We start from the raw sequence: 23,176 nt of genomic DNA on the forward strand, positions 1-23,176 counted from the left end.
AAAAGTGCCTGTAGCAGTGGACAGCCAGCAGATGGCAGTAAACACAAAGCTTTCACTGGTCTGTAATGAACTGACTATATAGTTAGGGATCGTCCTGTTTTATGTCTCTGCTTTCTATTTAGCAGCCCTGATGTGGCACACAGTCATCCACCACTCAGGTCTGGTAGTGATCACAGATAATAAAATTAGAGAGCAACTCTGTTTCAACTGTCTCTGGCTTCCTTCAGCTGGATGATTCGCAAGACATCTAAATGTTGTGTTAGCCCTGCTACTGTATCTTGTTGTTGGCTTATTATCATGAAGATGTAACATTAATAGGGAATGTTGATTCTGCCGCTCAACCCAACAGATTGTTATTGTCGATTAACTGAAACTGTACGAACATCTTAATCAAAGTTTCCTGTGATTCACCATTGTCACACATAGCCACAACTGGATACCAGATCAACTGAAATCAGCGGGGTTAATAAATATATAAATCAGTTAATTCAGAAATGATAAAAAAATAACCTTCTTCTTGCACTGCATCATGTAAATATGAATATATGTCTATTTTTTTCTATTTTTAATTTTATTTCTTATTTTTGCTATTGCTCCTGTTATTGTAATATGTTTCTGTTTTTGTAATATTATGTCGCTGCTGTGACAAACAAATTTCCCCGTCTGCGGGGAAATTTACAGGATTTCTGATTCTGATTTGTAAATGTCACAAAACATGGATCTGCTTTTAAAACTCAAGGCATAACAATAAAAAAAAACCACATCGTTCTGCAAATACCCAATTTTACAATATGATATTCAGACAACTGTTCATGCGTTCACATTTATTATAGTTTGTCAGCTGCCTTTAAATTATACAGAGCAGTACAAGAAAATAACAGCAACTAAGACTATGCTTTATTTAAAAAAATGTTTTATCTATCGTGTGAGTTAGGCTATTTTTCATTCTAACTTTTGTATATAAAATTGTGTGTGTTTATAACACCCTTGAACGTTATTCTTCGTTTTTCTGCGGGGCGTGAACACGCACGCGGTCCCTAAACGGTCACTCTCGCTCTGCAAGTAGGCAGAGCGAACACACACAGTGGGCTCGTGCGCTCTGCCTTGAATCTCATCTTTCTAGTCCGCCCGACACAGCGACGTCTCCGCTCGCCCTCTGCCCGGAATTTAACTCGCATTCCCACTTTGTGACACCACCGTGGGCTGCCGACGGGAGCCGACACATAGGTGAGTCTCTCTCTGTCAGTGTGACCGCTCCGTAGCTCGCTTTCTTCCCCATTGTTCAGGAAATAACGCTTGGAGAAGAGGCGCAGTGTTTAGCTGTGCGTGCTCGGGAGTGGGCGACTTGTCATTGCGGCGGTGTGTGTATGTGTGTGTATGTTTTGTTGTGAAATGTGCGGTGGTCGACAGAGGCTGCTAGTTGAATTAGCCGTCGGGAGCCTTCAAAACAAAGCTAACGCAGTCAGAAACTGCGGTAGCCTCCATACGAGTCGGTTAGCCTCACTGGTAACAGAGCTGGATGGCTAACGTCAACGCTAGCTGATGTGTTTCGTTCAGGGAATCAGACGTTAACCGCCGCAGCGAGCAAGGGGCTCCCATTGTTATTACACAGGTTTAGCTAGCTGGTAAACGAAGGAATAGTATCTCAGTGTGATGGAGCAAAAAAGAAAACCTGACAGAATATTTATTTATATTATGTCCCCAGGCAGCATAGCATCAGTCGAGCAGGAACATGTCTCGAACAGGTTGTTAAAGGGAAAAAAAAAACTCCAGGTCATTACCAGCTACTTGCGGTCAGGGGCGCGTTTACAGCCATGTTCGGTTAATGATACTCCTCAGAGCTATGATCTGTAATACACCACAAGAATAAGCCCTAAGGTGCTTTACCCAACCATGTGGTCGATATTCATCAAGGAGGAAACAGGTATCAGCTACAGACTGAGTCTCAACAGAAACAGCTGGTAACAACAGTAACGAGGCAGTTCACCTGCACAAACTGAGAGGGCTGGTCTCCCTCCCCCCAGCTACCACAGATGATGTTGCGTTTAGGTGACACAGACACGGATAACAGGCTGTGGAAGTTAATCGTGTTAAATTCATGTCCTGCAGGCCAAATTGCTGGAGAAATGCTTAGCTGGAAAACTGGTAGCAGCTGTATTTTGGGCTAGAATTACATTTTTAAATGAATCTAGGTTGAATATGAAAGAATAAAGCCTGTGGTACTTCACTCTAACTTATGTAGTTTAATTATGTGCTCGACGTTTTCCAACCAGTTGTTTTAGGGCTGCAACTTAAGATTAATCCAATTATTTTCACTATTAGTTGATTGATCGATTAGTCAGTGTTGAAAAATTGAGAAAAATTCTCAAAATATTTTCCTTGATCGCAGTGACATTCCTAAATTAGGGACCAATGCTGAACCAATTATTATTAATCATGGAGACCATCAAATGATATTTACAGAAGATGTACATTCTTTGTAAAAGTAATGATAATTAAAAAAAAATTAAAAATAATAATCTTTGTGTAACAATGTAGAATAACCAGTCCAGTTTCTACTCAAGTGTAGGTGTTTGGGGGGGAAATTACAATTGAAGAAGAAATAAACAACCTGACCTTGAAGGACAACACAATTTAATACTGTGTTACTTTGTTTATATTTGGCAGACCCTGCCACCTTCCTAGCCTCAAACAGCGTTCTGGGCCTTATTTTCCTCTGAGAACAGCTTGTTTATTCAGTTGTGGAAAAAAAAATATTTATGCGATTGTATTATTACCTCATCAATATTGTAAATGTTAAAATTTAATTTGATTTCTTCTCTAAAGCTACGTAATGCCCCTGTAATCGGAAACATGCTGAATATCTGCTCAGGCAATTAATCAGTCTGACTCTACTTGAAATTGCATCTTTCATCCAACCAACAGTCCAGAACCCAAAGACTCATTTACTATGACAATGACAACAAATCCCTACACCTAAGAAGCTGGAACCAGCAAATGTTTGACATTTTTGCTTGAAAAAATAACCAAAAGCAATTAAATGATCCTCAAATAGGAATGGCATCCTATCTCATTTGCTGATCAACAAATCAACTAATTGTTTGTAGCTCTAATGTACGTAATGAATTAAAAGGTGCCGGAGGATGGACCCCTGGGGAACCCCACAAAAAGCATCAATTATTCAACTAATCGTTCCAGCTATAGTTTGTTGAGGACCAGCCAGATTAGTGAAAGTGTAATCAGTCTGTAACAAGGATAAAGGGAGAGTGAGACGCTTGATGTTCTGCCCTGGTGTGTATTAGGTCACTCTGGCTCATTGCTGAAACACTTAACTCACCAGTGCAGTCCAGTAATTTCCAGTCTGCGCCACGAGTAGTCTCGTGTAATCAGGTTATGGCATGCTGATTTGATTACATGAGATGTGGCCTATCCTGTGTCATTATCATGCAGGCTTCAAATGCGATTTTGTGGAATTTCAACAAGCAGCTTGTCAAAAGGTCCTAATGTCTTTTGAAAGTGGTTTTTGGTGGGTGATCAAGAAGAGTTCAGGACTAATGTCCCTACTGTGCCAGTAAGGTCTATCGTGTCTAATTTAATGTGCAAACTCCCTGCTTATGATCATGGGCTGTAGGCTGCGAGCTAATGCTGACTGTAGTGACCATACAGAGGTGAGCCACCAACGGCCCCTGGCTTTATAAAGAGCTCTTTCAGCCACCTTTTTGCCGGAGCCCTTTGGGATTATAAATCCTGAGGAAAAGGAGCTTTGCCTCGGTGGCATGCCTCACTGGCAAGAAATCGTTTGGGGGTTGTGTGTGTGTATTTGAGGGGTTTGTATAGCCAGCAGAGGCAGTGGAGGGGTGAGGAAGGAGGGATTGAAGATGGAGGGATCGGGGAGAACTGGACTGTGGTGATGGATGCCATGCAGAGAAGTGGAACACTTGGCCTTTCTGTGATTAAAGGGCCCCTGTTCTTTCAGCACAAACACACACACACTCTCACACACCTGTCCTCTTTTACTTGAGGTCAGACTGAGGTAAAAAAAAAAAAAAAAATCAGCTTTTTGGGAAGAACATTGTGCCATGTTTCATTGCACTTTAGCCAGAAACCTCACTCCACCTTGGCACTCTGCTCTGAAGAGGCTCTCTTCCATCACGCAACACACATTCGCTCCTTTACAGTCGCTCTACTGTTTGCAGCTCTGCAGTGTGAAGCACTCATTTATTCGTGCTGCACATCTGAGCTGTAGAGAGATGTTCATTGGCAGGGCAAGTCACAAAGCCTACTGTAAATCCTCTTGAAAAGCTGTTTTAACATCCAGGGCAATGACTAAAAAACTGAAGAGGTAATAAAAGGAAGATTAGGGATTTTCTAAGGGCCTTTAGTGTAACCTCAAACATTAATCACATCCTCAATTTCATGCCTGTTTTTTGTCTCTGAGACTGTTGAAAGATTTCACTCATAGTCGGAATATTCAACGGTGAACTGCTGTTCAAATCTACATTAAGAAAGCAGAATGACAGTGTGAGGCATTTGGTATTGTAATGCTGCTGCCTAGTTAGCTGCGTCTTGCAGAGACTCACCAAACATGGAATACGAGATGACAAAGAATGTCAGCATTTCATCATAAAGTACCATCCCTTTCACTGATGTATCTATTGCAATAGTTCAGGGCTGCAGCTTCAGTCATGAAAACAATGTCTTTTGAGTAGAATGTCTTCCCCAAAACTACATAGTGCTCCTTTTAAGAAGCAGGAGTCAGAGAATTTTGATAGTCTAATCATTGCAGCTCTAAACTGGTTTGACAACCATGTTGTTAGGACAGGTCCTGTTGTGCCACTAAAGTGTGTAATGACTGCCTCATTCAGTTATTCTTCAGAATTGGGAAGCTGCTTCCACAGAAAGATGAAACAATGTTGTGGCTGGAGTGTAGGATATTATTTTTCATGGCACGAGGATATAATGTGACAACATTTAGCCAGTCCTGACTTGTTTTCAAGGGTGTTAAATGGTTGCGATCGCATGAAGAGTGAAAAGCAGAATTAGGATTAGTTTTATGTTTCAAGAGTGCTTTGATCCCAGCATGTCATGCAGAGGATTCAGTGGAAGATATGCCGCCCGATTTATTTTATCATAAGTGGTCATCTTCTACATCCTGATAAGGCTGACTTGTGTTATCAGAACAGCAGAGCTTTTATGTGGTGTTGACAGGAAAAAAGGAAGTGCCACGTCTGCCGTCAGTACCTCATAAGCAATTCCCAACCACACTTGTTGCCTGGCTTGTCTTCAACATGCAGGTCATGTTCACGGTGGTCTCGTCCTCTCACTCTCATCTCATGGCATGTTGTGGCAGGTTTGACCTGTCGGAGCTCAGCCTGAGGGAAGTAATGCCTCAGCTTTGTCTGTGTAGATGACTTTAGAAAGTGTTTGCAACAGGAATGTCTCCATCAATCATCTCAAGTTTTACAGTTGGAGTTTTGTTTATGTGTTTGCCAAATGTAAAAAGCAGTTCCTGTGACATGAGTGCTGCAGCTCCTGAGTATTCACTAAGAAGTGTTGGTCATCAGTTTGTCTCAGAAATGATGACTACATGTCCTAAGACCTACAGTAAATGGTTCCCCCTGTTGCTTCCTTTTTGTATTTGGCTTTCATATTTTGGCTTTATTTCTTGCCAATAACAAAAGGACTCTGTACTAAATTCTGCTCAGTGCAAACAAGGACTATATGTCCACAATAACAAGACAGCTACAGGCACAGTACGAATAATGAAAGAAGATTTTTTTGGATCACCTCCGACTTGGCTTCCTTTTCTTTGACAATAGAGTGAAATTCAGCATTTTTTGTTTCTCCCAACTCCCAAAAGTGCTGAGCAGATTCCTTTTGTGAGGACAGCCATGAGTTCACTGATTCTCACTGTTTTTTGCAGGTACTTTGAGTGTTAAAACTGTCCAGGGACTCAACCCTCCGCTGCAGCTAATATTGATTGGATTCAAGCTTCCAGGACTTCTCGATGTGGAGGTCAAGGTTGTCAGGTGCGGTGGTCCACAATGATGAGCGAAGTTAGTATGTTGCCAAGCTTGAGCCCCCCACCTGTAAGGATAACCCACATAGCAGTTCTCATTTACTTTTTTTGTGTGATCATGCTTAAAATAATGGAGATTATGGAATTTAACTCTTCACAAATTTAGCTAGAATTTGCACCAAACTCATCCATTAAACTTTGCAGTTAACTTTTTTTTTTTTTGGACCCTGGTCATATTCTGATGATGATATTTTGCAAACAACACATCCTCATTGTCACTTCTATTCCCTATCCTAACCTGTCCTCTCAGTAAAAAAAACAGGTTTTGTCAACTGACGGCAGACATTAATTTTGAGATCACATTTGTTTGATGTCTCTTGTAAATGAAGGTATGCTTGTGTTTATGGAAATGAGGGTTTTACATCCTGTGGAAGCTTATCAATTGGTTGCTCTGCCACCTCACCTTCCGCCATGGTCTTATCACCTGATTTACTGGGTGACTCACCACCAAAACTGATATTTTTTTTTCCCCCATTCCCTTCACCCTCCACTAAAGCCAGTTTATTTATGAAACTTATTTTGTCTCTGAAACAGTGTTATATGTGAACATTTCCATGACAAAACCTTGAAATTGGTATTTGAACCCATCGATGACTCAGTAAACTACACATTGATCTTGTCTTCTGTCACATTTGAGATTAGCTTCCTGGACTTGGCTGTAAGCAAAACCTGCCCCAAACCCCGGCGTTTGCTCCTGATATCTGGTTACGAGCTGGATTCACACCAGTGAGGTGGTGAAGCTGCTGCAGCAGCAGTGCCTGTTCCTCTGGAGGGCCTAATGAATAATTAAGAGGTGGGCCATATGTGAAGAAGGCCATTAAGATGCAGAGTCACACTGGTCTCCATGGTAGCAGGGCCATATTATCAGGATCACGTCTCCTTTGGCCAGGCAACAGGCGAACTAGCCCAGCCTTAGTGTGGGAGAGGGTGGACGTTGACTGGAAGGAAGAATTCACTTGTCTTGAACAAGTGTTTGAAGTGACGCTTGAAAATGATCCCAAAGTCTTAGCTTTTCAGATGGTTGTCAGTACATCACAAAGGCAAGTGTCTCTGGTGAAGTTGTGATTATGTGGAGCATAGTAGAAATAATGGACTGATAAAAGGTTACTCTGCAACAGCTTTGATGAATGATATTTCAGGCAATTGATGAGCAAAAATGTAAAATATCCATTGGTTCCAGCTTCTAGAATGTAAATATACTTAGTTGTTTTGACCTCTGTGATGTAAAGAGAATATCTTAGGATTTCTTTTAAATGAACCCATTTAGAATTGTTTAGGTGAGTAACCATGATGACAAGTGTGTCAGGATGCAAATTCAGAGGTAATATGGGCTAAAACTGTTTGTACTTTGATCCTTACTAAGGAGCGGCTGCAACATAGCAGTCATGCATTGTTATCACGATTCAACATGCCCCTTGTCCTCATTGTTTGTGATACAAAAGGTCCATTTGTAGTTTCAACTAATAATACTTCAAATGAGTAATTTCTTCAATAGCTCCTTGTGACATCAAAGAAAATAGATGCATAAATAAATCTGAGATTTGCTTTCAGAGGTCCCCATCTGGGCCCATGCAGCGCTGCTGATACAGGATGACAGTGGGTTACTGTACATGTCAGTCTGTGTGACTTCATGCCCACAGCTGTAAAAAGCCAGTGTGAGTGTGAGCAGGACTGTAAGGGAACAATGTATCATTTTCACCAAATGAACTGAGCAACAGCAGATAATCACTGTCTTTATGGGTTGTATTTTGTTATGTTTTCAACTAATCAGTTAATCGTTTGGTTACCCAAACATTCAACAACAATAGAAAATACAAGGGATGAGTGAGTATACATTATCTGTATCTGGATAACCAACTAAGTTATTTTTGCAGCCATATCTGCAATCAGAATCGGTTGGGCAAAAAAATATAAGTGGGTGGTGCTTCAACTGGAAGATAAAATTTTAATCCAAAATTGATGTGGGTTGATTTGAAGTTGCTGCATTTATTTTTTTTTTAAAAACAAGTATTTACAGAACAGCCTCAGAACTGAGCTTCAGATCCATATTGTTGATCTTTAGTGCAAGATGACTGTTTGCAGAACAAGTTATTTTTTTCCAGCTATTTCAGTCTGGGGTAAGGATATTGCAACATTTTCCTTGGATGTAGAGATGTCAATAATTGTGATACTATAAATTGAATTCATGATATTATGTAAATAATCCGGCAAAGATCTTTCTTGTGCATATTTTTTTTTTATAACAAGTTAATCTGGTTTCCTTTTCACCAGTAAATGATTGGATCTGGTAGGTTATTTAATTGCTTGCGACAAAACACACAATAAACAAAATTAAAGATATTTGATTGGCAGCAAAAATTGGAGATAATTGTTTGTTGCAGTCTGGATTGTTTCATATGGACTGACAAGTAATAGTGCTGGTCATCACCAGCTGAGAGGTCTGAACTTGATCTTGACCGTGTGAGAAGTTCAGCTCTGTGAACGCCTATATATATTAAGGGGAAAAATGGATACTTTTTCCAGGTTAATCCATAATTGATAACCGAGGCTACATCTAGAGCTTATTTCACTGCTTTCTGTGGTTATGCAACAAGCTCTTAGTGTATGTTATTTCAGTTCAGTAGAACGCTCTCTCTTTTGGACCTGGAGTAATGCACTGGAATTAATCTGGACATCTCTAAGCCTGCCTCACCTTTATAGAACATCTCCTAAACTGCACTTTTAAGGAAGTTATTTTCAGCTCCGATCACAGATGCAAAGCAAATGGAGTCTTTACCTCCCTTTGCCATCTGGCCCCGGTCTTAACAATTCAGCATATGACAGAACAAGGTCAAAGGTTGAGTGATTAGGACTCCGCTGGAGAGATATTAAAGCCTGAGATGATTATTTTGACAATGATGCTATAGCATTGTTGACTCTAAATCCCTGCAACTTCACCATAAACCAGTTTCATCTGTGTACACAGGGGAGATAAACCCATGATAGCTGCAACATAGATGGGTACCGCTTGTTGGAAACATTCATTCTAGATAGTGCTACTGTCTCAAGCACCAAGAAATTGCCTTTTCAGCCAAATCATAAGCTCTGTTTATTTTTGTTTCTCAGCAATCGTATGTCTGTCTCCCACTTTGCAGAGACTTTTGAGTTATTGTATTATGATTGCTACGGAAATCTTCATGCATCTGTCCCTTGAATTGTGCTTTTTAGCAACATTATCATTTATTTAATTCCAATTTTTGCATTCATAATGCAGCTTCTTGACAGGAAAACGAACCACCAGCTGTTTGACCTTCCAGATGCGTGTACTTGTAATGTGTAAATCACCTGTCATACCTTATGACAATAATAAACAGATGTTCTCTCTTTGACTTGTTATGCGACCATTAAAAAGCAATCAGCAATGGCGGTAATGATTTATGTGTGTTTTAATATTTATATTTAATTCAGAATAATTTGTTTTTTCACTTTAGCACTGCTAAGTTTTTTTTTTCTGCTAGTTGTCTTTTCACCTAGGTTTAACACAAAATTCAGAGAGAGAACAGCATAAAAACTGCAACATAGGACCCAAGACACCTTTTGAAAACCAAATCTTAATGGTCACATTTCCATCATTTGCTCAATTTGGGTTTGATTTCCTTCTCTAAAACTACATAGTGCCTCTTTTTAAATGTGTTATTTGAACTTTTTTTGTTATTTCTAAGCCAATCAGAACCGCCTCTTTACACGTCTGGTTGGTCATATCCATACTACAGGGTGGTCGTTACTAAACTGAACAGCAAGTGCAGTTTTATGGCTGTAATTTCAGCTCTGTTGTCCCAAACAGGAACAATTCCTTTCTAGAAGAATTGGTGGGACAGTTATTTCTCCCAGGCCTGAATGATTCAATTGCTTCTGTCTTCACTGCCTCTTGAACCTACGGGCTTGTGTGCGCCACTACTTCTCCCAACAATGAAGAGAGCATTCAGCAGGTTGTTACGTTATCATCCCTGGTTGCAAAGGATCATATATTCTGCAACCTCAGCTGGCTGTCAACACAGTGGGCTGTTGCTGCTGAGAGCCAGAGGGCTCCCTGCCAGACAAATTAAGATCCTGAATTAGAAACCAGAAGGTAACTGAGAGTATATCTGTGCACTGCTGGAGGGGCTGAATGCATCGCCCCTTTCTCTATGGATCTGGAAAGTTTCCTAACAAAGGAGTGATGTTGCATGATCGGTTACAGTGTTAAATAAGAAGGATGGACACAGGAAATCAGGCCAGCTCCGACTGAGATTGTGTGTATTCGGAAGCTGAAGCGGCTTGAGTCAGTGTACTGTGTAGGTTTTGGCTCGTGCTTTGTCCAGCAATGTACCACAGGGCAGTCTGAGCAGCGGTCCTCTCTGATAAACAGCCCCAGAACCTCCCGTCCATGCCAGACTGCTCCCGCTCCACTCCTAGCGAGCGATTCCCAAGCAGTGAGAGACATCCGATGTTATCGCCGCTGCAGAATGCGCGGCGCTACTGCCAAGGGGTCTTCTCATAATTTGACAGTACGGTGCAGAGATTTTCTTTTTCTCCTCAACCTTGTTTTGCACACATCATAAAGCAAATTGGTTTGTTTAATAAAAAGAAAAGAAGCAGGAATCAGTGCTTTGTTAAAATGTATACTCTCTGTCCTTTTAGGTTTTGTCTTAAATGGCTGAACAATTATGGTATCATAACCCGCTGTGAGATTCCAGCCCTGTTGGAAGCTGCTTGCAGCTGTCTCTGACCTATTTCTGAAGCTGATGGATGTAAGGTGAAAAGAGCCTTTTGTGTCGCTGCCTTTTGTGTTTCTTGGGAGAGTGCAGAAGATTTTCTGATAGTAACATCCTTGCCGTGCCTCATATCTCAACACTGACCGCTGAGATCAATAAATACATTGATAGAAATAAGGACAGATGAAAAAAGTCTATTGTAATCGTGGGGTTTTCACAGTATTGCATCCATGCAGGCGGCTGTGGTCTTGACCTGGTTAGAGCCGCCTTGAAAGAGCAGAAGAGAGCCGCAGTTCAAAAGCAAGGCTGCAGAAATCCCCTCCCCACACTTAGCCTCATTTACAGCAACAGCGGTTGAATGCAGATGAGAGAACATCTTTTCCTTTTGGCTCCATTGCGTGTCAGAAACTTTTTTTTCTTCCCCTTTTTTTGTTTAATGCCTAAAGCCAGAAGCATTTATGTAGCTATCTGTAGATTGCCTTCAGGTTGTCGGTTAAGGCTTGTTTAACAATTTAACAGCTGCATGAGTGCTGCAGGGCTGTCTCAATCTATGTTTGGGGTAAAAGATTGGATGACTGTTTTGTCATTGGCCTGGTTGGGTTCATTCAACATGGTCGCCTTTGTTCTGACAGATCAGAAGCTGGAACGCAGTTGAGAAATATGGACATCTTTTTAGGAGTCTTACAGTTAATTTATCTATTTATATGTATTTATGCATATCCTCTGATCAAACATATAGATAGTTAATAAAATGTTTCTTGTTGCTCCAAATATGTTTTAAATGTATACAGTCAAGCAGCATTTACATTTTTAAGGTTGTGTGAGACAAAAGGAAACCATGACATGCCACCACATAGCAGAAAAAAAGTTGCAGAGGCAGGATATAAAGTAGATCTTGTGGTTTTCGAATTTTTTAAATGACTCAGTCGGTAACTGTGTAGCATTTCATATCTACAAAAATTCCAAATGATATTTACAACACTTTCATTTACTCCTTCTCATGATAAGGCTTTGAGGGTTTGTGTGAGTAGCCACAATGTACGTTTTCAGTCATGCGGGACCTTCCAAGTGTACATCTGTATGTTCTACTGTTGTGCTACCTCACCCATACAGTCGGGTGCACCTCCTGTATGTGTTGAATTTGCCCAGTGAAATGCGGAACAAACACCAACATCAATGTAACTTCAACTGCTATTATCACAGGGGCCAGATAGAGGGTATTTCCCTAAACTGTTTACTGACGAAATCAAAGTTTGGCTTCAGCGTAAAGGTGCCACATCTGATAGATGTAAATGCGTCCGTCTTTCCGAGAAACGCACGCAACCTTCACACCTACCCCGTCAGGTTCATAACAGAGAAATAGTTAAGGTTGTTTATCAAGAAAATACCAAATATTCTTTGACTCCAGTCATGACTCCGGACATGACTCCAGACACAAGCCATTTTTCAACATTACCGTTCTTGTTTTACTTTGGCTTGAGTCACTGCTGTGAAAAACAAATTAAGTAAAACTTAGTCTCACCTTGTTTGTGACCTACAGATTTATTTCCTTAAGTGAGAGTAAAGAGTGGCATCTTTTATCTTGCAGGAAAAAGCCTGTTGAACATTTTTGCAAAAACTGAAGTGTAATAACAGAAAAGGCATGCATTTGAAATTCTATTTGTGTTCCCTCTTGTCAGTGAGGAAGACAAATGTGGGCTATCCAAATGTTTATATTTTGAGGGAACTCTGAAGCCCCTTGCATAAACTCCATACAGCCCCATCAATCATGAAGATCACAGTGTGTGGGTGAGACAAGGCTGTTGTGTGTAGCTGCTCTTTCTAAAGTCAGAGAAGCATTAAACTTTAAATGACTGATCTTGTTTTTAGCCAGTATTCTTCCTTAATGTCTGTATTGCTTCCACACCTAACATATTCTACACCACCACACTCCAGGCACTTATTTCTCCATTTTAGAAAGAGATGATTTTAGTTGGCCCTGTGCTGTGTGTGTTATTAAAATCCAGATTCATATATTATAGAAAAAAACATACTCGTACTCATCTTGGCACACTGTGTGCATACCATAGAGCTTCTACACACAGCGACCTCCAGTTCAGCTACACTGTGCCTCTGTGCTGTGCTGTGGTCTGCTGCAGTTATAAACCATCTGGAGATCGGAACCACACCCACTTCCCCTTCATTATCACCTCTAGCCATCTATGACTGGTTTCTTTTTTTTGTAAAAAATGGTTCAAATGAACTTCATGAAGCCTGTCATACTTTATCTCCTCTAGTACCTGGTCTTTGGCTGTGAAAGTCTTTTTCACCCTTTAAAAATCCATGGCATACATGCAGCACCTTACATAGCAGGCCATGAGTCATATGTAGAGATACTCAGACCTCACTTAGTGCAGGAACATTTAATGAGTAATTAACTGATGGACAGAAAATTTACCTTTTATAAGCAGCATTTCTAAAGTGTAATATGCATTTTTTTTCTTAAACTTTTGTACTGTTTTCAGTGTACTGTGATTTATGGCTAACACTGCTTACTCACTGTCTAATTATCAGTGTTTTTATTGTAATCATGTCCATGTGGGATTGAGTTGGGAGAGGGAACTCCCTCGTTATCTCTAATTGGCAGACTAACCCCTCATCTGTCTTTGCTCTCTGTGTTTTCTTCGGCAGGATGCAACAGGTTGGAGTCAGTCCACTGAGGACGAGGATGGGTCAAAGAAGGAAAACACGCCGGTGAGGCAGACGAGCCATACACCTTAAACCAAAACCCAAAGCAGCTATACCAACTGACACAGCGATGCCCCACCTGCCCTCCTGATTCTCCTCCCCCAATCCCTAAGCCTTCCCTCAGTCAAATCCTAGTCACAACAGCCCTCAACATCCCCCTGTCAAGTCAGCATGGCTACGCCCTTCCTGTGGAAGCTGTCATCCCAGAAGCTGGGCTTCTTCCTGGTCAGCTTTGGCTTCATCTGGGGCATGATGCTGCTGCATTTCACCATCCAGCAGCGAGCCAGCCATGAGAACAGCGCTGTACTGAGGCAGCAGATCCTGGACCTCAGCAAGCGCTACATCAAGGCCCTGGCTGAGGAAAACCAAAGTGTCATGGATGGGCCCTATGTGGGTACCATGACAGCTTATGGTGAGTAGTCTGTAGCTGCAATGGTTTTCAAATTGTAAGGTGGGAGTGGTGTGAGGCAAAGACACTGTATGAGATGGAAAGAGACAGCTACATGAGGGTAGGAAGTTAGTTATTCTACTGATTCAGTTCACTCATCCACTCAGCAGCAGTTGGAGCTGCAGCAGTGGCAAGGATACAAAGCTCATGGAGGCTATTAAGATAACCAATTGTTGCAATTTGAACCAACAATCGTTCTTCCTCCCTGAGTCATTCTCAAATCTGAACACAGAAGTGATGCACATAAAGTCTGTGTCTGTGTGACAAACACTTTTCCAAAGATCATATCTCCATTGTTTTTTTATTTTTAATTATATATTGATTCTGATATTTGAAACAGTTTCAATACTCATTCTCTACATCATCGATATACCAATACCAGCTGCACGTTCTGTCTCTCACCTCCTCTCATTCACACTTCACTCTGTTTTGTGATGGTGTTCTCATCAAAGATGACAAGTGCAGAGCCTCTGTGACTGGTTCTGGTTGACAAAGAAAACAGTGGAGTGCTGTTAGGAAATACTTTGCATTTGAGGCAAAGGAACAAATAAAGTCTGTGGTTACAAGCCCTCCTACATGCAAACCATGCCACAGATCAGTGTTCACAGAAGGTGCTAATACAATGAATTCAGCAAAGCTAGGCTGATCCCCCTCAGGGCTATCAGGCCAGAGGAACCTGACAGTAGCTTTTCAATGGATAGGATAAAATTTGGGCTGTGGTGCTTAGCACACAGCACACAACACCAGAACCATGATAAATGTATCTTTAAATAGAAATCTAACATTCTTATGCTGTTTGATGTTGTGTCAACTTTTTCCCTGTTCTGTTGCAATTGGTGTTGATTATTGATATTTTTCAAGCCATTAAAAAAAAAAATCTCAAGTAAGAGTCCATAAATTCACTCAGAAATCAGAAAAAAGAAGCTCCTTATGGCTTTAACATAACTTAGCTTAGAATCATCACACTGCATCACACTACACTGCCAACTGGAACTGTTAAAAGCCAGCATACTGTTAATACGTACATATTTTTACATGGCTTCATATGTTTGCACAGCCATATAGGGTTCTGTGATCTGCTTTACTCTATGTAGTCCAAGTGGGAAAGGTTATTAATAAGCCTGACAATACAAGCATGTAGTAGTAATTGTCTAACATTTTTGGAAAGAGCTAGATGCTGGTGAATGTGATCCACAGCTTCTTGATGTAGTCTTTTCCCTCCCTTTATACATCTTCTTTAAACCAAATTGAAATGGTTCCACTTGTCTGACTCCGAAGCAGGCACAGCCTTGGCTGGATTCAGTCGAACGTGTCTGGGAAAGTTAACGCTAATACAGCTGCATTGGAGCGTAATACTGTAATAGCACAGGTCCAGAAGAGCCATCAATAAGTTATTCATGCCATTAATAGACCTGTATGGCTCAATGGGAGGCTTCATTAGAAACCTTAGATTGGAATTGATTGTTCTCTAATGCCCAGAGAAACAACAGGATACAGTAAAGCTCCTGGAGATTAAATCAGCTCCCGCAGAACAGAAAGAAGAAACTGAAGTACACAAAGAAATAAGGTACATGCAAACATGTGGGAAAGCCACCATGCAATGTACCACCCGCAGACTGTACATTTTGTATTTAACTCACTGGTAGTGCTTGAGCAGCCTGAAGGAAATCAAACCTCAACATCTTTGCATTTTTAATCAATTAAGTACTAATGTGTAATTCTCTATGACCTGGTGCTAATAACTCAAGATGAAGATGCATAAAGCAAAGAGGAGAAACTCTGCCCAAATACTACATTTACATGTTAGGAATCCTCCTCGTTAATCATGAGATTAATGTGATCCGAGCTCAGTCCATATAATTTCCTCTAACATCATCCACAGTTTCCAGGGACCAGCGTCCTGTCCAGTTAGTTTTGTCCCCTCATATGATGGATTGATTTTTCACAGTGCTGTCAGAGCAGCAGCTGACTGCCGTCCAATATCATATCAAAATCCATTTCATGTCCTTGATTAGATCGGGAGGCAGCAGGATACTTGGGCTTCCTGCGCTCACTCACTTGGCCGATGATTTGCCCTGATACGATTTGTAATGAGTTTAAGGGGAAACGGGGTTTCCTCCTCTGCTACCCATAAATGACCCATAAAATCTTAATGCATCTGAATTTAATATTGTCTTCTGAAGAGACCAGTTGGAGCACAATTGAGACATTGCCTCATTAGTTAGGGCAGATTGTAAGGAACCCACCAGTTGAAAAGCGTGAAATAGATGTTTATACACAGTTGGTATGATTTTTGGTTACTGCTAAATAAAGTGTGTCTCGAGCTCATTTATTTTGTTATCTTTGTTAGACATTGTTTTCTCACGGTTTTTAAAAAAGTATATAGTCTCACAGATTGTTATGACCCAAATGCATCTTATTGATAAATATTTAATGCACTATGACTTGATGCATCATCTTCAGTCTTTTCCTTTTCAGCATTATACAACTTACTAAATGAAAATGGCAAAAATGTGCCTATATATTCTAATATTGTGCACAATTTAAGAAATAGTGGGAGAACAACCCAAACGATCAACCGAACCTGGCATGCAAAACCAGCTAGCCTTGGTCATCCTGTCACATAATAGTCTCAACTCCGAGTTCAGACCATTAACTGCACAGCTAGCTGAGCTAACTAACTGATATCAGCTACAGTTGGGAACAGCGAGTGGTTACTGTGGTGATGCCCTCTATTTGTTTTTGTCAGAGAATGAATTTGAAGTGGTAATTTCAAACATACCGCACCTTTAACCTTTATCCGTACTGTCCTGTATTGTAGTTGTGGAATCCTTTGTCATTGAGCCTTGAACCCAAGCTCACCTGGATGTGTCAAAGCGCTTATCACAGTACATTATAATCATCACCTTAGGAGGAAATGTATTAGGAAATTTGCACAGGAAAACAAATGCATGCTATTACTTTTTGGATTTTGAGTCTAAATATTAAATTGGATAGAAAATCACCTTGTGTCTTTCAGTTGCAGTTTGCTACACAAGGTTTTATTGTCGATGCGGTAGTGAAAATATCCCCGTCAATTAGTCCTGCATGAAAACAAATTAATTTTGGAATTGACTGTCATTTTGTTCTCAGGACATTGTTATTATATTGCTTTTCTTTTTGTCCACGGTTTCTTTTTAAGTGATAGCACATCATGCCAGTGATGATGTTGGTTTTCTCTCTATTAAACCTTGCTAAGGATGACCACCTTCTTGATTGGGTCTGATTATGCTCGGGTCCTTGTCAAATCGTGTCTCTCTTTTCTTTCAGAGATGATTTTGCATTTAGCATGTTCTCACAGTTTGAGCTGCTGGAGGACCAATTCCATTGAATAGATTCATGTCTGTGTTACATTTTCACAGCAAACATCTCTCTCCATGAAGCCTCTCAAGGCGCTGTCATCCCATCTCCTTCCTCCTCAGAGAAGTCAGACATGTCAAAGATATGATCTTTCCTGTCCCACCTCTCCTGAAACTGAGCCATGAAGCCGGGCGTTGCCAGCCACCCGACACGGCGCCTTATTACCACACACTTCAGCAGCTATTGTGGATTTCTTTTGTGGAGTGGACACACAGTGCTCTTGTACTCTATAATACGAGGGCTGCTCTGTAGGGCCAATATCAGAATTCAGAGCAGTCCAGCTGCCCACAGTGGGGTCTGGGTGTGGTGTGAGCTTATATTTCCACTCTAATCCTCTCTGTCCTCAGTGGGATGGAAGGTTATTGTGCGCTCCTTCTCCTTCTGTCTCCTCTTTGTTATATTACGTTGGTGAGATATGGAGACAACTGCCAGGCTTGGTGAAAGCGTCACAGATGACAATAACCAAAAGGGATCAGTGATGAATGCTTTGGGCTTTTTTCCTCTGTAATCACTCATGCTCAAGGATTTAATAAAAAATCCCAGGTCATTGTGCGTCTGGATTATTATCTTTTATGATGTCTTTATTATTATTAAAAGCAAAGTGAAGTTTAGTGTGTTTTCTACCCCAGGATTTGTTTCGTAACTGCATCTCCTTGATACGGCATATTGAGACAGGCAGAAATGCGTCCTTAGGTGTGCTATTACTCATCTGGTTACCTGGCAGCACTGTTAGTAAAGCAGCCATGGTGCTGTAAATAATGCTTCCACTTGTGCTTCTGTACACTCACAGAAGAATGCTCAAAAACTCACATTTAATTATAAGAGCTTCTTTGCTTTCTGTGTCACTTTGGGTGATATTTCTCATTTGTTGTCTTGATTTGGTTCTTGATTTTTGTAGGAACCTACTAAGACTTGACAGCCCACATATACTGATGTATTTCCACCAGCAAACACAGTTTACAGCTAGAATAACATCGGGGTGCCGCATAGCTCAGTCGGTAGCGCGCGCGACCCGTGTGCCGAGGCTCTGCAGCGGACCCGGGTTCGACTCCCGGCTCGGGTCCCTTTGCTGCGTGTCACTCCCCGTCTCTTACCCTGTTTCCTGTCTACCTCTCCAGCTGTTCTATCAATAAAGCCAGAAAAGGCCAAAAAAATACTTTAAAAAGAATAACATCAACCGTAAGGTCCGTTAACAGATCATTTTGGAAGGTAAGAAAAGTAATATCCTGATGTCATTGTTTTGCAATGCACAACAATGGACAATTTTCTGGTCATCTCGAGAGCAGTCCTCGAGCGATAACCACCTATTCTAAATCTAAATTGTTACTTTATTGCAATCTTATGAGCCAGATGTAAGTCCATCCAAATCAACTGGATTAAACTAAAAAAATAAATATCTAGTCTGGGCTGGAGTTAGAACAGTACTTATGGCCTTGTTATACTTCTTCAGTCACAGCACAAGAACCTAGGCTGATAAAGGCTTACTGTGTATCATCAGAGAAAAATGTAGTGCCTTACAAGTCTTTAATACAAGATCAGAAGATCTGATGCCTTCAAAAAGATGGTGTTACATCAAAAAATAGAAGAAAGAAATGAAACCAATTATACATACAAGAAGAAGTTGACATTGGCTAAGATATTAAACAAGCTGAGTGAACCTCTCACATGTGCAGTCTGGAGTCAGCGGGCACAGGCCTTTGTGCCAGAGGTGAACAGAGGGGGGCATTAACTCTGGGCTCACCCTTTTTTTTCCTAATTATGTTCAGCCCGATAGCTTGGCAAGGCCGCCGCTCCAAAGCTTTCCGTTTGGTTTCTTCCCGGTCTCGCTCCTCTGCTCCCTGTACATCTGCTCCTCCCAGCACACACAGCTCGTCCAAATCAGACAAATGCTCTGGCGTTTTCTCTCTGCACGAATCAGGCTGGTGCGCTCTGCCAGGGCTCGTTGTGCCCTTGCCAATCTCTCTGACGTGATGAAAGCTGGCGTGTCAAATGCAGCACGGTGAGGGAAATTGTGGCGCTTGTATGCGATAGACAAGCTGCAATTATCATCATCTGAGGAGAGCAAGCGTGATGCACGCGAAATCAGTTCTGCACACATGAAAGCCAATGCATTGATACATCATATACTCTTGATTTTCTAATATTAAGAAATAAGATATTGTACTGTATAAAACAGTTTCAGCAACTTAAACTTCGCATTTCTTTGTAAATGTCATTACAATTGCTGCAGGCTGCGGTATCGGGCAAATACCACAATGCCATGGCTTAACATTTAAATGTATGCCCTATCTGTCTGTCCGTCTGGAAATGCAAAGACCCAAATTGAACAGAGAGGTCACTCGAAAAGCCGCCCAAGGCTCCAGTTTTACATTTAAATGAGCCTCAAGCTGACTGCCGCAAATCCACTGATTTGTTGTAGTGGGAGATGAAGAGTCCCTCAGTACATGTTCAGACACTCAGTGATAATAGTAAAAGAAGTGGACGCCTTTTCTTTGTCAGGATTAACTGCCCTGTTAATCAGACACAGATAAGATTCTATTTTATAAGTCTCACATGCTCTCTTCAGAAGTATTACATGACATCCAATACATCACACTGATGCTTACATTGCAGAAGACTAAACCTTAGTTTTGTATATCCTCTATTCCTTATACTGCACATTTTATGTATAAAATATCAGACATTGTTGCTGTGAAAGGGTCAGGAATGGCTTTTTAGCTTTTGGCTAATCAGAGGCTACCTGATGTCATGCTTGTATTTTCACAACCATTTATGTAAATTGTAGGTTTTGCTAGCATCACTTGAGTACTCTTGAACCAATCAGAAATCATTCATGATTAGGGGTGTTATCGCCTTCTTTCAGACAGTTCAGTAGGTGTCTAGATGGGACTGGAATTAGAAATAGTGGAAGTGAGTTTAAAGGCTTTACCCTTAGCATTCAACTGTTTTTAAAGATGACTTATACAATTTAAATGTAAGGCAGCAGTGCACATAGTATGCCAGAATTTCTTTAAGTGTGGATTTGTTGTGGAAATTCATAAATCCCTGATGTGTGTGATGTGGGAATTTATCGACTAGTGAGCTAGCAAAACAGAACCAGCTGCAGAAGTAGTGCTGCGTCTCTTGTCAGATGTTCCAGTTTTTTGGTGGAGAACTAAAAAAAAAACCATGATTCACATTCTTTCTTGCAGATTTGAAGAAGACCCTTGCGGTGCTGTTGGATAACATCATGCTGAGGCTGGGCAAGCTTGAGTCCAAGGTGGAAAACATCTACAACGGCACAGGGGGCAACCTGACAAACGGCACCAGCACTGCCACACCCAGTGCCACCAACTCTGAAAAAGTTAACGTGGCAGGTATGTTTTGCAGTGTCTTGTTTTTGCTTCGTGGAGTATTCATGTGCATGTTGTGGTGAGAGGGTAGGTTAGGATTTGTACACATCTTCGGTGAAGGCAGAAATCTCATCCCGAAGGATTTAAGCTCTAAGACAAAAGGAACAAAGGAGCGGGTAACCCTCTCCCGTTCCTTAGAAGAGGTCAGGAAGTCTTTATTCCGGTGAAATGTGACTCATGTTTGGGCAAGTTGCCACATTTTCTTCCTCCTGACAAACCCTGTTATGTAGATATGAAAGTACACATTGACGATATTGTAGCTGAGGCCAATTAAAGAAATTAAGAAAAGCAGATTGTGGATGCTTTCTGCAAGCCTCATTTAATTTCAAAACCCTTTGTGAAAAACATTCCCAAGGCATACAACCAGCTAAAGTCTGCCAGTATTGCACACTGCACGCCAGGCACTTTATAGGACCAGACCGCATCCTTGGACATAATTCAAATAAGGCCTCTGTTCACGCTGCATGACCCTTTTATTAGTTTTCATTGATTTTCCTGCCAGCTTTCAGATGATGAATTCAGCCCAGTTGAGAGAGCGAGGTGTTGGTTTTTCTTGGATCCTGGGAGTTGCTCTCAGTTGTTTGAGCAGCATTAGACAGTAGGAATGTGGAGTCTGTGCTCTGAAGCAATATATGTAGACTTGGATTAGGCTGATTAAGTTGTACAAAGTCACATTTGAATGGATCTAATCCTAATGACAGCTACTGCACTGCCATTTATTATCAGATATTTATGCTGCCTTTGTAGCTTCTTCTCTTTAAAGACCTTTAGTTGAATAGCAATAAGTGTAATGAATGGACATGAAAAGCGATCCTTATTAAGAAAATGTACAGTGTACACTCATCCTTCTGACTGTTATCATGATTCAGTATGAAAACCTGACTTCCAGTTTCCTGGAAACCATTTTCTATTACTGGCAAACCAACAGTACCACATCCTTTCGCATTATCTGTAGCACCGAGCGTTGTGCATCTCTTGCTTCATCTGGTTGACACTACAGCACTGTTCACATTCATGCATTCTTACACTGATGACAGAGGCTTCTCAGGAGCAATTTGGTGTTCAGTATCTTTTCCAAGGATACTTCACCATGCAGCCTCGAGTTCCAAGGATTAAATCACCAACCCTCTGATTATTAGACAACCTGCTCATCCTCCTGAGCCACAGCCATCCCACTGCTTTTTTTGGTTTGGGTTATTTTTTGTTTTCTTCTATGCCAAATCTATGATGATGGAAAATATTTTGTAATAGAATTAGTGGGAAATTTAAAGTCACTGTTTTAGGCCAACTATTTTCTTGAGGGTAGTCTCCTCAGTTGTTCTCTGCTCATCATCTGGCAATTGTGAACACTAATCTAATATACCATTGTTGAGGCACTCTTGGCTGTGTTGGGGACTGATAGCACCTGGACCTGTGACACATGTCAATAGACCTGCGGTGTCCTGCTCACTTAAATCACCCAGCACTTCTCCTGAGAGACAACATTTGGATACTGAATGTGGGTCAAGCTGACAAAGCGGCAACCACATCTCTCTTGGCAATGAACTAAAGGCCCCATCACTCCGTAGTCTCTACTGGAGCATGTCTCCTGTCTTGGAGTGGGTGGCAGGCAGTGGCGTTGCCAGCTCCGCTATCCTCCTCCCTGACTAGAAGGCAATTACAGAGATAAGAATCAGGACGGTGAGGGGAACACGCCTGGCTTTCAGAGAGAGAGCTATCAAGATGGAGCTGAGCAGCAGCCCAGGGAATGCACTGTTTTCACCTCGATTGTATATATTTTCTGAGCCAAGGACTCTTGCACGGTAAACCACTGCAGAAGAGGAGAGCGCAGTGAGATTTAAGTGCAGCGTAGAACAAATACCTCAAAGATTGAGACGTGATTGAAATATGGCATTTGATGTATCGATTTGAAGAAGGTTACAGTCTTATCACCCCTCTCTGATCTTGTGTTTTGTTTTGCTGCCATTTTTTTATTTCATCAAACCTGAGTGGATGTTCAATTCACACGTTAAAAAGGACACAACATACCAGCTTTTCTAGTATGACCAAGCATAATGACATTTTTGGGTGATTTTTTTGTGATTATTTGAATTTATGTTCTATTGGTGCTTTTTCTTTTACTATAGAATACATTTTCCATTGGATTGACTTATTGTAAAACAAATGTCAGATATTTCACTTGAATACTGTACTTAAGAGCTCATATACTATACATGCACATTTAGCTGACAACCCAGTATATTTATTTCCCAAGAAATGCAAAGTACATTGTGGATATACCTCTTGATTTCCTCCCCCGTGCTGGCTCTCGGAAATCCCACACTGCACAAATGTGGTTGAGGCTATTTTGAAAGAAAAACATTAATGAACGCCGCAAATGTTTTGGGGCTCTTCCCAA

At 41.1% G+C, this 23,176-nt stretch overlaps 1 protein-coding gene across 2 annotated transcripts in view; it reads left to right on the plus strand.

The window, feature by feature from the left end:
* The first annotated feature begins 1,049 nt into the window (after positions 1 to 1,049).
* The window catches only part of mgat5 (alpha-1,6-mannosylglycoprotein 6-beta-N-acetylglucosaminyltransferase), an 83,273-nt gene continuing 61,146 nt past the window's right edge, over positions 1,050 to 23,176 (plus strand). The window contains exons 1-4 of one of the 2 annotated variants that reach the window (XM_037091489.1): positions 1,050 to 1,227; positions 5,924 to 6,029; positions 13,483 to 13,951; positions 20,578 to 20,742. In XM_037091489.1, coding sequence (XP_036947384.1) covers positions 13,711 to 13,951; positions 20,578 to 20,742 — 406 coding nt within the window. In that variant the 5' untranslated portion in view covers positions 1,050 to 1,227; positions 5,924 to 6,029; positions 13,483 to 13,710. The remainder of the gene's footprint in view (positions 1,228 to 5,923; positions 6,030 to 13,482; positions 13,952 to 20,577; positions 20,743 to 23,176) is intronic. The other variant, XM_037091490.1, reaches the window with a different exon arrangement.

Source organism: Acanthopagrus latus, chromosome 24, assembly GCF_904848185.1.
Source record: "Acanthopagrus latus isolate v.2019 chromosome 24, fAcaLat1.1, whole genome shotgun sequence".
NCBI classification, from domain to species: domain Eukaryota; kingdom Metazoa; phylum Chordata; class Actinopteri; order Spariformes; family Sparidae; genus Acanthopagrus; species Acanthopagrus latus.